The sequence below is a fragment of the Lissotriton vulgaris genome, chromosome 6 (assembly GCF_964263255.1).
Source record: "Lissotriton vulgaris chromosome 6, aLisVul1.2, whole genome shotgun sequence".
Taxonomy (NCBI): domain Eukaryota; kingdom Metazoa; phylum Chordata; class Amphibia; order Caudata; family Salamandridae; genus Lissotriton; species Lissotriton vulgaris.
In genome coordinates, this window is record NC_141694.1 from 5383087 (window position 1) to 5398524 (window position 15438).

The 15438-nt window shown below is 46.0% G+C and overlaps 1 protein-coding gene across 1 annotated transcript in view; it reads left to right on the forward strand.

The window, feature by feature from the left end:
* LOC147706666 (CD5 antigen-like) overlaps positions 1-15438 on the forward strand; it is a 311449-nt gene that overhangs the window by 108887 nt on the left and 187124 nt on the right. The window contains exon 3 of the mRNA XM_086925112.1: positions 10906-11220. Within this exon, the coding sequence (XP_086781238.1) occupies positions 10906-11220 (315 nt within the window). The remainder of the gene's footprint in view (positions 1-10905; positions 11221-15438) is intronic.

Here is a 15438-nt window from a genome sequence, read left to right on the forward strand (position 1 = left end):
ATACTTTATGAATTACATATAAAAATGAATATTGTCTCAAACAATTTAAAATTATTAAATATAAATTTATTCCTCTGATTCTTTTTCATAATTTAATAAATTTTCTAACATAATATTGTCCGGAATTTCCTCATAATTATAAGTACATGATTCCATTTGTTCCAAACATTCTATTAACTGTTGATCCAAAGAGTCATCCATGAAATCTACTTCATCTTTTTGCTCTTCTGGTTTTTCCACCTTTATTTCGATAGAAGTAACATTTGCTTGATTTTCTCCTTCCATTTTCTTTCTGAAAATTGCATACAAATTAACTATATTAGTAGAGTTAGGGTACTGTATACCAGAGAAGCCTAACTCAATCCATAACTATTACAGAGAAGTCTATCTCAATCTATAACTATTACAGAGGGATAGTATATAACTAACAGAATATTTTTTCAGAAATTAATTTAAAGTGTACAATATACTTCCATAATAACAATTTACCTTGGAGAAATCAGTTGAAGTTGTCAGTGTAATTTGTTTTCAAATGTACTTCTGGAAGCAGTAGTCAAAATGGCTGTGTTTCCCTCTCTTCTTTTATATATATTCTTGTACTTAACCAATGAAACGTCAGGAAATAATCGTAGAAAATGAGAGAAACTTTTTAATTGGTTGTAAATTCTAACATTTCATATGTGTTTTTGTCATGTAATTTACCTCAGGATATTTAGACAGGCCTGTAGCCTAAATGTCTCAATGGAATTCCACAAAATTTGTGTAAATGGTAGGGACTGCTATGTAGTAGGGCCTATTCTATATTTGATGAAAGTGTCTCCAGTGGTTTTTTTGTAAATTGCTTTCCCACCTTTTTTTATGGAGCGCTTACCGGTGCGCGCTCCGGTACGCGCACCGGGAGCGCTCCGGAGTCAAATATAAAAAAAAAGTAAAATACTATTTTAAAATAAAAATATTATCTTAATATACATTATAGTGTTCATTTTTAGAAAAACATACCTTTCTCAGCTAAAGACAATTGTGAAAAAATAAGCTTAGAAATTCACTAAAAAGTACATAGGTATGAAGCCCTACAAAAAGTTAAAAATTAGCATTAAAAAAACCTTTGAAATTCACTGAAAAAACCATAGGTTTCACACCAGTTATAGTTAGGAATTAGCATTTAAAAAACCTATTAAATTCACTGAAAAAACCATAGGTTTCACACCAGTTATAGTTAGCTGGAAATTTTACTGATATAAAACCATTGAAATTCCCACGTTATAGTTAGTCGGACTCACTATAACTTGCGCGTGCAATGCACTGCTGATGACATCACATATTACATCACTCATGACATGGTCAGTGACATCACTCATGACATCACTGATGACACCATCCTTGTGACACAGTGACAGACCTCCTCTCACTGTAAAGTAACCTTTCAAACACATATTGAAAAATAGAAACTAACATTTTCAAAAAAGTGCATATACCCATACCAGTTACAACAACCAATTCAGTAATTTCACCATCTATATACAAATTCACACATTCACCAACAGTTTTATGTATTCACTCATACATATACTCACTCATCATATGTAGTGATACCCCTATTCATTCTGTTACACATCGACAGTCATCAAAAACTTACTCATACATATACTCACACATGCAAATAAACTAATAAACATCCATTTATTTGCATATACAACTATACACACATTAGCACATTACTTCTAAGGAAACTTACACATACTTACTCTCTTAAACAATCACTTATAGAAACACATACTTATTTAAACAGGAACTCTTTCAATCTCTCACTCTCACATATACTTACTTATATACATCAATGCTCATATATACAAGATTAAAACATATGTAGTTACTCATAAAGACACTAGTGACGGAGGCATTCACTCACTAACACACACATATACGCACTCATCCACCCATACAGTCCTGCACATATGCTGTCTTCAAAACACATACAAACAGTGAGTCAGTCATTGATGCATCTATGTGCTAAGTAACAGCCCCACCAAACCATACAGACACTCATACTGATACTAAAAAAACATCTAATAACCCATATACACACACATGTAGCTACTCACCAACCCATGCAGCCACTTATACACAAAGTAAAACACTGATACATATATTTAAATATTAAAACATTACTCGCTAATATATGTATTCACTAAGATACACTTAATAAGCCAGTTAACCAATCAATTTTTTTAAAAAAAACATCCATTTAGACACTTATTTAAACATTTATTCTTCCATCGACCTTAATATATACATGTATAAAACATATTTATTTTTCAGAAAGACACACATTCACTGGATGGTGTCATCAGTGATGTCATGAGTGATGTCACTGACCATGTCATGAGTGATGTAATATGTGATGTCATCAGCAGTGCATTGCACGCGCAAGTTATAGTGAGTCCGACTAACTATAACGTGGGAATTTCAATGGTTTTATATCAGTAAAATTTCCAGCTAACTATAACTGGTGTGAAACCTATGGTTTTTTCAGTGAATATATATATATAGCAGTTTACTTATGCTTGGAAGGGGCTTTGACATCTCCCACAATCAAAAGCAAACACTCTGCTTCCAGCAAATGGGAGCTGTAAATCCGCCCCTCCTTACTCGACAGAGAGTTTTCAGCACCTTCCCTGCCCACAGACTTGGGGGCAGGTATAGAAATGAAGCTATTGCTCTCGCATGCAGGGAGCGGAATTTCTAGCAGCTCCCTGTGTGCCACAGCAATACAGGCATCACAGGAGGCAGAGCCGAGCTGGAATTGAACATACCTTGAGGCCCCTCCCGCAATCCTCGAAATGCAGACTGGGTGCACTGGGAAGGACTGGAGCACCATTTAATTTGTGGCCTGTCCCTGGGGGATGGAGTCATATGGCCGAAATTGGGTCTCAGAGGGGAGCTTCACAGCTCCCATTCACATTTGGCCAGGCACCAAGGGATGGGTATCCCAGGGCCGAAATTGGCCAAGGAGGCGGGTGGCACAGCCCTCCTCCACATTTAAGTTGTGGCCGGGCCCCGAGAGATAGGGTTGCAAGTCCATTCTGAAGATAATGTTCATTTCACAGAAATTATACCTTCGCAGGAGGCACTTCAAATATAAACAAACATGAACAGCCCCAGCTAAGGCCCCACTTCTATAAAGGACAAATGATTCTAACTCTAGGGTTGGTGAAGGTAAAGTAAGTGCTTTTTCTTGGCAATTCTGTATTGGAGGATGATCCAAATGCTTCATGGAGGTGAATGCGTTGTTGCAATCTATAGAGACCATGATAAGTAGGTTCTTTCTTCTCCTTACCTGGTGAGAGGAGACTCAATGTTCCTCCCTTTAATTTGCTACAAGTATTCAAATATGCAAAACACTTGGACCCACCCACCCTAGTAGTATGCAAAGGTCTTCCTGCCTTTTGCTAGGATGACGGACAGATTAACAAGCAGCCACTCAGAGCATTTCTAACTGATTTGTGTGAAGCATTTCAGATGCTGAAGAATATCCCCACCAAATAAAGAAGCACTTGCTTCATATAGTTAAGAAGGAAGTCACTTTTTGGTGGATCTTTACCTCTTTTTAGTCTTGTTGTCTTGTCTACAGGATGATTTATGTTATGGCATACTTCTGGACAAAGCTCCACCAATACCAATTACATTGTCCAAAATTACACTTGGTTGGAGGTGACATTGCCTCATGCTCCATTACAAGGCAGTGTAGAATACGTATTAGACATTTATCCAAGGAGGTAGCACTTAATAATAAACAAGTAGAAAGTACTCTACTTGTATAGATATTTTGCACAAAGCTGTGGACTCTTGTTTGATTGAGTCACAGGTGTACTTTCTTTGTGGCCAAGTCACTAAAGTAGCTACTGACACCCACACATATACTTATGCACTGACTCATATACTCAGGCACTCACACAACCACTGACAGATCCACTCAGACACTGATGCACTCTCTCACACACCAAATCAGACACTCACACACCCACTCAGAGGCCCACTTGCACACCCACTAATATACCTGCTCAACACTCTTACAAACACTCATAGACCCAGACAGACACTCATACATCCACTCACCGAAATATTCAGATGCCCTCACACCCACTCAGGCACTCATGCACCCATGCACCCATTCACTGAGTCATTCAGATTGTTTCACAGTCACTCAGAGACCCATTCAGACAATCATGAACCCACTCACAGACGCACTGAGGCACTCATGCACGTACTCACTGACCCAGTCAGACACTCATGCACTCACTGACAGACTGACTTACGCACTCATCGAGGCACTCTCAAACCTACTTAAATACATTGACACCTACTCACAGACCCACTGAGACACTTATATACCCACTCAGACACTCACTTACCTACTCACACAACCAGTATGATACTTATGCAGCCACTACCAGACACATTCACCCCTCAGCCAGGATACCCCACCTCCACCTATGCCAACTCTGCAGCCAAAGAGCTACACCACTAGATCACCACTGGATCACCAACTGTGCAGACCAGCTAGCACCACTCTATATCACCAAAAGACAACACCCCCTGAAAGCCACCTGGTTAACCACCCACCTCCAAGATGCCAGGCAGATGTTTCAAGAAAAAATGGAGAAACAGCAAAACCAGGGAAGGCCTTACCACCTACTAGAACACAGTGACAGACTACCACCACTGACTAAGATTCACAAAGAAGAGCTTCATCCGGAAGAAGATCCTCACCAACTCCAGCACACAGTGAAGCCACAGATGTCGCTCCCACATAAGACCTCTGCAACAAGCTTGGCTCCTACGTCCACCTGAAAATCAAATTCCTCTATGACCACTTCAGTGAGCAGACTCCAGAAACCACCCTTTCATCCAATGTTGACAACCGGCACACCATCACAACCTGGAACCTGGTCACCACCAAAGAAACCACCGCCATCATGAAGAGCACCCACTCAGAAGCCCACACAGACCCTTGCGCATCGCACATCTTCCATAGAGCCGCACCCACCATTGACCCCCACCTACGACAGGCCTGGAGAACTACCAACCCATCTCTCTTCTTCCCCTCATGGCCATAATCACAGAGAAGATCATCAACTTGTGGCTGACAAACTTCATAGAAGAGAATTCCATTGTCAATCCCTCCGAATCCAGATTCCACAGCAACCACAGCATCAATACTGCCCTCCTCACCGCCACAGACAACATCCACAATCTCCTCAACGACGGGAACACCGCAGCCCTCATACTACTAGACCTATTTTCAGCTTTCAACACTGTCTTCCACTGCATCCTCGCAGTGAGACTCCATGACATCTGGATACAGAGAATCACCCTTGACTGGCTCTGCTCTTTCTTCGCAGAAAGAATCCAAAGACTCCTGCTTTTCCTCTCTGAACCCACTAAGATCAACTGGGAAGTACCACAAGGATCATCGCTCAGTCCCACGGTCTTCAACATCTACATGGCCCCTCTCACCGTCATCGTCAGACAGCATGGACTCAGCATTGTATCGTACATCCACAACACCCAACTCATCCACTCCCTCACAAAGGACCCCAAAACCACCAGTTTCAGCTTCCATGATGAAATGAAGGACGTTGCAGCTTGGATGGGATGCAGATGTCTGAAACTTGACTCTGAGAAGACAGAAGTCCTAGTACTCGGAACCTACCCCACTGCATAGGACAACTCCTGGTATCCCTCTGCCCTCAGCACCCCCTACACCCACTGACCATGCTCGAAACCACGGAATCATACTAGACTCCTCCCTCAACATGACCTGGCAGATTAACACCATCTCTTTCACCTGCTTCAACACTCTCGACATTCTCTGCAATTCTTTTAAGTGGATCCTCCTTGAAGCAGCTCAAGACCTGGCTGTTCGAGCAGTAGTGGACCCCCCCTTCCCAAGCGCCTTGAGACCCTCCAGGTGAGTAGCGCGCTATATAAATGCATTGATTGATTGATTGATTGATGTCAGATAGACTGTTACCCACCCACTCATAACTAGCAAATTTGACTACAGAAATGCCCTCTAAGCTGGAATCAAGAAATCCCTCCTACGCAAACTCCAGACCATTCAGAACACCGTAGTCAGACTCGACCTCAGAATCCCATGACATGAGCACATCACTAAACACCTACACAACCTCCACTGGCTCTCTGGCAAGAAAAGAATAACCTTTAAGCTACTCACCCACACATACAAATCCCTCCACAACAATGGACCCAAGTACCTAAATCAAAGAGTCTCCTTCTAAACATCCACAAGGAACCTCTGCTCCCCCGACCTCGCCCTGGCAGTAACCCCGCACATTCGCAGAATCAGAGTGGGTGGAAGAGCCTTCTTTTACATCACAGCCAAAGCCTGGAATGAGCTTCCAGTTGGCATCAGATGCTCCCCTACTCTGCACACTTTCAGGAAGAGCCTCAAGACCTGGCTCTTCGACTGATATGGAGCTGCACCACCCAGCGCCTTGAGACACTCATGGATGAGTATTGCGCTTCAAACCTCCCGATCTAACAGACCAGCTCAGACAATCTTACCCCCAACGACAGACCCATTGAGACAGTCATGTGCTGACTCACATATTTTCTCTCAACGGTTACAAGTTACAGCTAGGATTTCTTTCTTTTTTTAAGCCTTAGGAATTCACTTAAACAACCAAAGGTTATAGGACACTATACTTAGGAAATCAAATTAAAAAAACATAGAAATTCACTAAAAGAAGCAAAGATTACTGGGACATAAAAGTTAGGCTCAGACTTCACTTGTACAAAACCATTTTAATTCAGCAGTTATAGTTAACTGAGCAAACTATAACTGCTGCCCCGCAATGCACTGTTTATGACCTCATATATTAAATCACTCATTAGATTGTCAGTGACATCACTGATGGTTTCTAAGTTAACTTCACTGAACACATCACAGATAATATCATCCACAGAACCACTCAAACACCCACTCATATCCATATACAACATCTCACATACCCACTCCAACATCCAGAAAAATAGTCACAGACGAGCAAGTTCTTACACAACCACTTACTCCTCCATATAGCCACTCATACAGCCAATCACTCACCCATAGAGTCACTGACACACTTACTCACACACCAATACACCCACTCATACACCCATTTTGCCACTGAAACCTACACATATAAACCCATACAGCCACACATACCTACTTACACATGCATATAGCTACTCACATACCCCAAAACCATTCACACACCCATACAACCACACAGACACCCACTCATACACCCATACAAACACTCACACAACCACTCATACACCCACAGAGCTAGTCATAAACCTACTCACTCACCCATAGAGCCACTCATGTACCCACTCAGACACCCACTCACATACTGAACACAGGCAATCATGCAGGCACTCATATCACATATAATAGATATAGTATCACTCATTAGTAGTATAGCTAATATACTAATCTAACTTTTGTGATAGTATAAGTGTTTAACACTCATAAACTCTTTCCAAAATGCAATGATTTTATCAGTGATGTCATCATGAATGTCTTTTGAGAGTTTTTTTTTTTTTTTTTTTAATTTTTGGAAGACCTTTATTGACAGAAAAAGGCAAGTACAGTTCAACAAAGAGCCCGGGGGCTCACACATACAATACGTTACAGAATAATAGTAGCTTCAGAGGAGATGTTGCAGGAGGACTGAGGTCTAATTTTAAAGGTTTTTCCTGTAGGATAGACATGAGCAGGATATCATAGCACAACAAGGCAATACTGGTGGCGGACAATCAGGATAGACAAGCATATAACGAAGGAAACCACCAGAGTCGCTGCGCAGCACCCAGAAGGGAAGTGTCTAAACCCAAGGAAGAAAAAGGAAAAAGAATAGAGGGCCCATAGAACAAAAAAAGAAAAAAAACAAAAAAAGAAAGGAAACCCCCCCGTGTACCCCCCCACCCTGCACCCTTGCAGCTGGCTACGGCCCATCCCCCCCTAGCAGTGTGCCTGTCGCCCAATAAAAGGAGTCCCGAAATATAGAGAGTAAGGAAAGGATACGATCCTAAAGCTCTCATAAAATAAAGAAGGGTGGGGAGGAGCCCACTATCCGTCCCCCGGCTCCGCTGTCTCATGCAAAGAATATTAAAACAAAGCCTGACGCCCAGTAGCAATAGCACGCCCGGTACACGGAGAAAGCTGGGAGCACAACAGCAGCGCACTATGAACGCAAGGCAGCAACACCCAAATAAGACACCCAGGGCAGCCACAAAGAAACCTCACTGCATGAACAATAGCGTATGTCCCCGGTATAGTCCACTAGCACCATCCATGCGTACCCCGATTACTCCAAGAAAACAATCCCCCCGGCTGCCCCACCCGCATGAGCGGTACAAAAAACAGGAATCGGCAGTATGGTGGCAAAAAACAGTTCCGGATCACGGAATGGGGAGCAGAGTCAACACCATCAAGACATAAGTATTAGCAGTACGTCCCCCATCCGCCATAATCAATAACAAGGAAGCCAGCAGTATGAAAGGAGAGGTGTTTATCCTTGTCCTGTTTTGTCCTTACCACCGCAACCCAGTGCACTCGATGTGGGTGTAATCGACAGTCCAGGGAAGTCACCGCGGTGCGAGCAATTCGATGTGTCCAGAGGAAACAGATCCAAGAGTTCCAGGGAAGGTGCAAAGTTCGCCATGTTGAACTCGTCGAGTACAGCCAGGAGAGAGAGGGAGATCTCTGCGTCCAGTATCTCTCGGGGCGAGTCTCGGGGGTCCGCAAGCCCGACATGGAAGGAAGGCTCACAGTCAAGCAGGAGCTCCGGATGGACATGCGGGCTCGGGAGCCGGTCTCCCGCAGCGGTTACGATCGACAGGCCTTGAGTCACGAGGGCTCCGTGTCCGCCAGATGTCGCCGTGTTGTCAGGGGCGGAGGTAGAACAAAGAGCGGTGCCTAGACCCTGCGGGTCGGCCATCTTGAGACGGGCCGAAACACTGATCATGCCCTCCATCTTGTCCAGCAGGGCGCAGCCATAACATAAAGCCTCCGAGTGTAGGGAAAGAACCGCTGTCAGTAGGGCACCATACCCATGAGTGGTAGCACACATTGTATCGGGCACTTCTTCCCTCCGAATGTGTTCAGTAAAACAAGTCACATCCAACCTATCGGTAAACATCACAGCATGTCCACCACAGCGTCAGGCAAGGGATCCGGAGAAGAACCAGGTTGCACCCCCATAGCAGCAGAGTATCGTGGCGCAAGGAGCAGATGACCGAGCCCGGGTACAGACAGGAGCACAGTCCATTCAGTTTAGCGTCCCGCTCGGTTAAGAGTAGCTGGCCAGGCCGGGAGCCCACCACCATTAGCGGGTCAAGATGCAGGCAAAAAGTCTCACCAACAGCAGTACGATGGCCCCTGACACAGTATTGGCCGCCAGGGTAGATCGTCTCCGTGGCAGCCGTGCAGCGGGACGTGGGCCGCAGGCTCCGCTGCCCTCAGTAACTTCCGGTCGGCACTTTGCAGTCGCCAAGTCTGGATGGCCGGTCTCACCATTCACGCGAGGTCCCGGTCTCCGTGTCGATGCAGGCCGCTAACTGTGCCCGAGCGTTTCCCCCGCTTGCGGGAAAGCAAAAGCCCCAGGATTTCGTGGCGGGTCGTCGAAGCGCGTCCGGTCTCGAAATCAGCCAAATTTACTCAGGATCTCTGGCAGGATGAACTCAAGGGCAGAGACGGTCGCCGGAGCCGAGGGACTACACGTCCGATCCGAGCGCCATCTTGGCTCCTCCCCCGATTTTATGAGTTTTTATTTTTAATCTGTGTCCTAGGTAAAATATATAATTCATATATGTAATTAATTTTATTGGTGACCACATTTAAGAAATGTTACTCGCATTCAGGACATTCACATTGGTGCCACACATTAAACACATTGTTTCCATGCTTACAGCAGAGTATTTTTTTTTATCCAAATTGACATCTTGTTTACATGAGGCAGTATAATGGCATAATCTTAAGTATTACTTGAAATTTTCACATCACAAAATTCCCCCGATCATTCCTGAAGGATTCTGGGATTCTCAGAGGCTAGCCACCACCGCCTCCACAAGACTCCTGAACAGCATTAGAATTAAAAAAAAAAGATATCTTTATTGTTACTCTACCTTCCCATGCACCTACAGTACTCCTAGTGATAAGAAAGCCCCCACACATATGTACGCTTTAGAACGTATAAATAAATACATCTGAATCGCTTACAGAATTGTGTTGCATCCATACAGAAATAGCCCTGAGACAGGAGTTAAAGGTGAGCTGTGTGTCTCATGTATTTTATTGATGATTGAGGGTGAACCCTCACAGTGAGAGTGTTCTGTTGATGAAGTATCATCGGCACGTAACAGGTATCAATGACTAAGGAACGCACATTCACCAAGGATAGAGTAAAGATTGAAAGACAAGTTAGAGGCAGGACAGCAAACATTTACACTTAGGCAAAGCCTAATTGACTCCACATTCAAAGTCAATCCGAATGGTTTATTCTCATGGCCATATGGACATATTTTAGAATCTCATAGTTGAGCTGATGAGTGGAGCTGTGTTCAAAGAGGCGCCCAATGTATCGATCATGGACTCCACTCCCATCCTTGGATCCCATTGGCCTATTACATCCATGTGGGGCAGCAGTAGTGGGAGATGCTGTCAACACATCTGCTGAGAGACTGGAAAAAGAACGTTCACATGTTTGACAGATGTATTCCCACAGCACCTCATTTGTCACTGAATATTACCTTATTATTGATCAAAAAGACGTTATATTTTCTTAGTTCCTTTTGTTTGTCTTCCTTTCCAATGCCTTTTTAATCTCTTCCCAGGTCCTGATCAGATCCGGTTGGTGAACGGCCCCTCTCTCTGTGCTGGAAGAGTGGAGGTCAGGCACAATGGTGTGTGGGGTAAAGTCTGTGATGACGCCTGGGATCAGAAGGACGCGTCGGTGGTCTGCAGAGAGCTTGGGTGTAGAGCTTTGCAAAGCTATCAGTATAATTCATCATTCGGGATCAGCCCTTTGCCAGTTCTGATGAGTAATGTCCAATGCCAAGGAGATGAGTCTGTCCTGTGGAAGTGTGCACAGAGAGGCTGGAGTGTTAATACCTGTCCAACGGGGAGGAATGCTGGAGTGACCTGTGCAGGTAAGAAGTGTAAGCTGAATGTAAAAACAAGCTTCATTGCATAATGAAGGCATTATTCACTTCTGTCAAAATACAAAAGTGACCTCTAGTGGCAAGCACTTCATCAGGTGGATCTGGATGAACCATTAAGACTCTTCATGAAGTATTTTCAAGCAGATAACTATGCACTCCGGAGCCAAAGGTGAACCTACAAACCCCCTTCCTGCCTGTGTGCTTGCTGCTGCTCCCTGTATCTTCCCAAAGGTTATGACTCCTTCAGGAGAAGGAGAGTTTCACAAGTCAATCCATGTCCTCTGTCGAGCCACCGAGAAGCAGACATTATGATTTTTCTTCCCTGAGTCTAGTTTTCTCCATCCACTGAGGCGTTTTTGTTTTTATTTTAGGCACTTAGCAATGATCCTAAGACTTAGCGACAAAGTCTACTACCCTGCACTCTAGTCTTCCCCATCACAGTCCCCTTCCCTATATCCTTCCCTCTGTCCTTTGCTCTATCCTCCCTCCCTTCATCCCTCCCGCCCTTGCTCATTCCCTTCCTTCCCACCCTCCATCCTTCCCTCTGTCCTTCCCTCCATCCTTACTTGTGTCCATCCCTCCCACCCTCCCTCATTCTCTCCCTCCTTCCTTCCATCCTTGTCTCCATCCTACCCTCCTACCCTCCATCCTTCTCTTCACCCTTCCCTCCCTCCATTGATCTGCCCTTATCTCTCCCCATCTCTCTCTCCACACTTTCCTCTGACCCTCCCATCCCCGTAATTTCCTCCCTCCTTTCCTTCGTCCTTCCATTCCTGCCTCTGTCCTTACCACCTTTCCTCCGGTTTTCCTTCATCCTTCCCACTGCCCTTACCTCCCTCCATCCCCCTTCCCTCCCTCTGACCTTTTCTCCTTCCCTCCACCCTTCTCTCCCTCCATCCCGCCTTCCCTCTGCACTTCCCTTCCCTCCTCACTTCTCTCCCTCTGATCTTCCCTCCTTCCCACACTCTATCCCTCCTTCCATCCTTCCCTCCACCCATCTCTCCCTCCATCGAGACTTCCCTCCACACATCCCTCCCTCCGCACTTCCTTCCTACCCTTTCTTTGTCCTCCCCTCCATCCTTTCCTCAGCACTGCCCTCAATCCACAATTCCCTTCTTCCTACTCTTCATCCCTCCCTCCATCCTTCCCTCCGCCCTTTCCTCCATCCTCACCTCCTTCCCTCTCTCCTTCCTTCCCTCTGCCCTTCCCTCCCTCCATCCTGCCTTCCCTCTGCACTCCCACTTCCTTACTTCCCTCCTTCCTTCCCTCCCTCCATCTCACCTTCTTTTTCTTTGGCATCTCTATAAGCTTGGCACTTGCAGGGTGTTGATAGAGGGAAGAGGGAGGTTACAGGGAAGAGGGGGAGTATTTCCGTTAAAAGAAAATAAATACTCAGAGAAGTGTAGAGATTGTTGGCATCTTGCAGAGGGAAGGGGCGGAGCCATCTCATATTGTTTAAACTGGGATCAAGAAGAAGGACCAAGGGGTAGTTATAAAAACATAACACTACAGATCGATTCTAATCAATATTTGTGTTCCACAAAAATGTATTAAATGAGTCTTTGGGGACATTGTCAACATTACTAAGTTAGCATGAGCTTTGCTACCATGATGCTGCGTTTGCACACGTTACTACATGAATTTATTTTTTCAAGACTGTTCATGCCTTTCACATGAGAACCGTCTCCTTTTTACTTTCTCTGCTGCACTCCTGGAGTTTAGTCTGACCACGCTGTACAAGGTCGATAAACAATTCCCCTTGTTATTCTGCTCTGGTCAGTCCCTAGCACCTAGACATAACATGCTAAACACAGCTGCACTGCTGGAGACTCGTGCTTTGGTATTACGGGGATGCATGTTGTTTTAACACACTTGGAGAGAGACTTTCCATGGAGAAGAGCTCCGCTGTTCCTATGATGTAAACCTTCCATCCAGGCTTTAAGGTATGGGGTCTGCTGTCAAAGCCCAGAGAAATAAACGTCTTCTTGCCAAGGGAGGGTGGTTAGGCCAAATTGTCCTTTTTCCAATGTCTTTTGTATTCTATGGAATTGTAACAATACTAACCATTCTTAGTTTATGCAATTTGTTGCTGGTAGTGGCTTGTATACTGTATTGTAGAGCATGATAGTTAAAATAAACATTTTGAACTATTACAGTGACTCTCCCTATTCTTATTGTGGACAAGTACAAGTGAGTGAACGAAAGAGTATGTCATGCTACTGCGATTCCTGAGAGAGTCGGGAGTGATGTGTTCAGGGCGAGGCTGGCGGAGCAGAGCTGGCGGGTCGGGGTATAGAAGTTGAGCCTGCTGTTCAGGTAGTCTGGTCCGGCGTTGTGGGGTGCTTTGTGTGCGTGGGTGAGGAGCTTGAAGGTGATCCTCTTGTTGACGGGGCGCCACTGTAGGTCTCTCAGGTGGGGGGTGATGTGGCTGCAGTAGGGGACATTGACGATCAGTCGGGCGGAGGCGTTTTGGATGCGTTGTAGTTGTTGTAGGTGTTTGGCTGGGATTCCTCTGCAGAATTCGTCGCCATAGTCCAGTCTGCTGCTGACGAGGGCCTGTGTCACCGTTCTTTTTGTTTCGGGCGGGATCCACTTGTAGATCCTGTGGAGCATGCGGAGGGTATTGTAGCAGGAGGAGGAGACAGCGTTGACCTGTTTAGGCATGGAGAGGGAGGAGTCGAGTACAAATCCTAGGTTGCGTGCATGGTCAGTGGGTTTCGGTGCTTTTCCCAGTGTGGTCGGCCACCAGGAGTCGTCCCAGGCTGAGGGGGTGGGTCCGAGGATGCGTACCTCAGTCTTGTCCGAGTTCAGCTTCAGATGGCTGTTCTGCATCCAGTCGGCGATGGCCTTCATTCCCTCGTGGAGGTTGGTTTTGGCGGTGTTCGGGAGATGATGTTGAGGTCGTGTTGGTGGGCCACTTGGGCGAGGGGGGCCATGTAGACGTTGAACAGCGTTGGGATGAGGGATGAGCCCTGGGGGACGTCAGATATGATGTTGGTGGCCTCGGATCGGAAGGGCGGGAGGCGGATGCTCTGAGTTCTGCCGGAGTTTAAGGATGTGGTCCAGTCAAGGGCCTTCTCTTGGATTCCGGCTTCTAGGAGGCCTGTCTTTAGACCGTGTTGAAGGCGGCTGACAGGTCCAGGAGGATGAGGGCTGATGTTTCGCAATTGTCTAGTTGGCGCCAGATGTCGTCTGTGGCGGCGATGAGGGCTGTCTCGGTGCTGTGGTTTCGTCTGCACCCGGACTGGGATGGGTCCAAGATGTTGTTGTCTTCCAGGTGGCTGGCCAGGTGCATGTAGATGATTTTCTCGATGACCTTTGCCGGGAACAGGAGCAGGGAGATGGGCCGGAAGTTCTTGAGGTCTTTGGGGTCCGCCTTGGGCTTCTTGAGGAGGGTGTTGATTTCGGTGTGCTTCCAGCTTTCTGGGAATGCTGCTGTTTCAAAGGAGATGTTTATGACCTTCCGTAGTTGGGGTGCGATGGCAGCGTCTGCTTTGTTGAATACGTGGTGTGGGCACGGTTCTGACGGAGATCCTGATTGGATGGAGTTCATGACCTTGAATGTCTCATCATCGTTGACGTTGGACCAGGAGGTCAGGCGGGTGGCACTCGTGGTGTTCACAGGGGGGTGGGGTCTGGTATAGTTGGGCGGTCATGGTGTTGAAGCTATCATGGATGTCAGCGATCTTGCGGTGGAAGAAGTTGGCTAGTGAGTTGCACAGTTCTTGTGAGGGCGGTATGTTGCTGCCGTTGGAGCTGGGGTTGGAGAGTTCTTTTACGATGCCGAAGAGCTGTCATGTGCGTTGTTATCAAGGTGGTCTTTGAAGGAGGATCTCTTAGCTACTCTGATGAGGTGGTGATGTCTGCAAGTGGCGTCCTTGTGGGCTGCCTGGTTGTCCGAAGTGCATTCGTGGAGCCATATCTTATCCAATTTCCGGCAGGCGTGTTTGGAGGTCTGCAGCTCGTCGGTGAACCAGGAGGCTCTCTTGCTGGGGTGGTTGTTGGACGGTTTCTTGAGTGGGGTGAGGGTGTTGGCGTAGTCTTTGATCCACTGTCTGAGGTTGCGGGCTGCGTCGTCTGGGTTGGTGGGGTCGGTGGGTGGGTTCTGGGCAAGGGTGGTGATCAGCTGGTCTTCGGTGACTTTGCTTCAGCAGCGGCAAGGCAGCTGTTGGGTGCAGTGGTGCATGGTTGGTTTGTTGAAGGTGA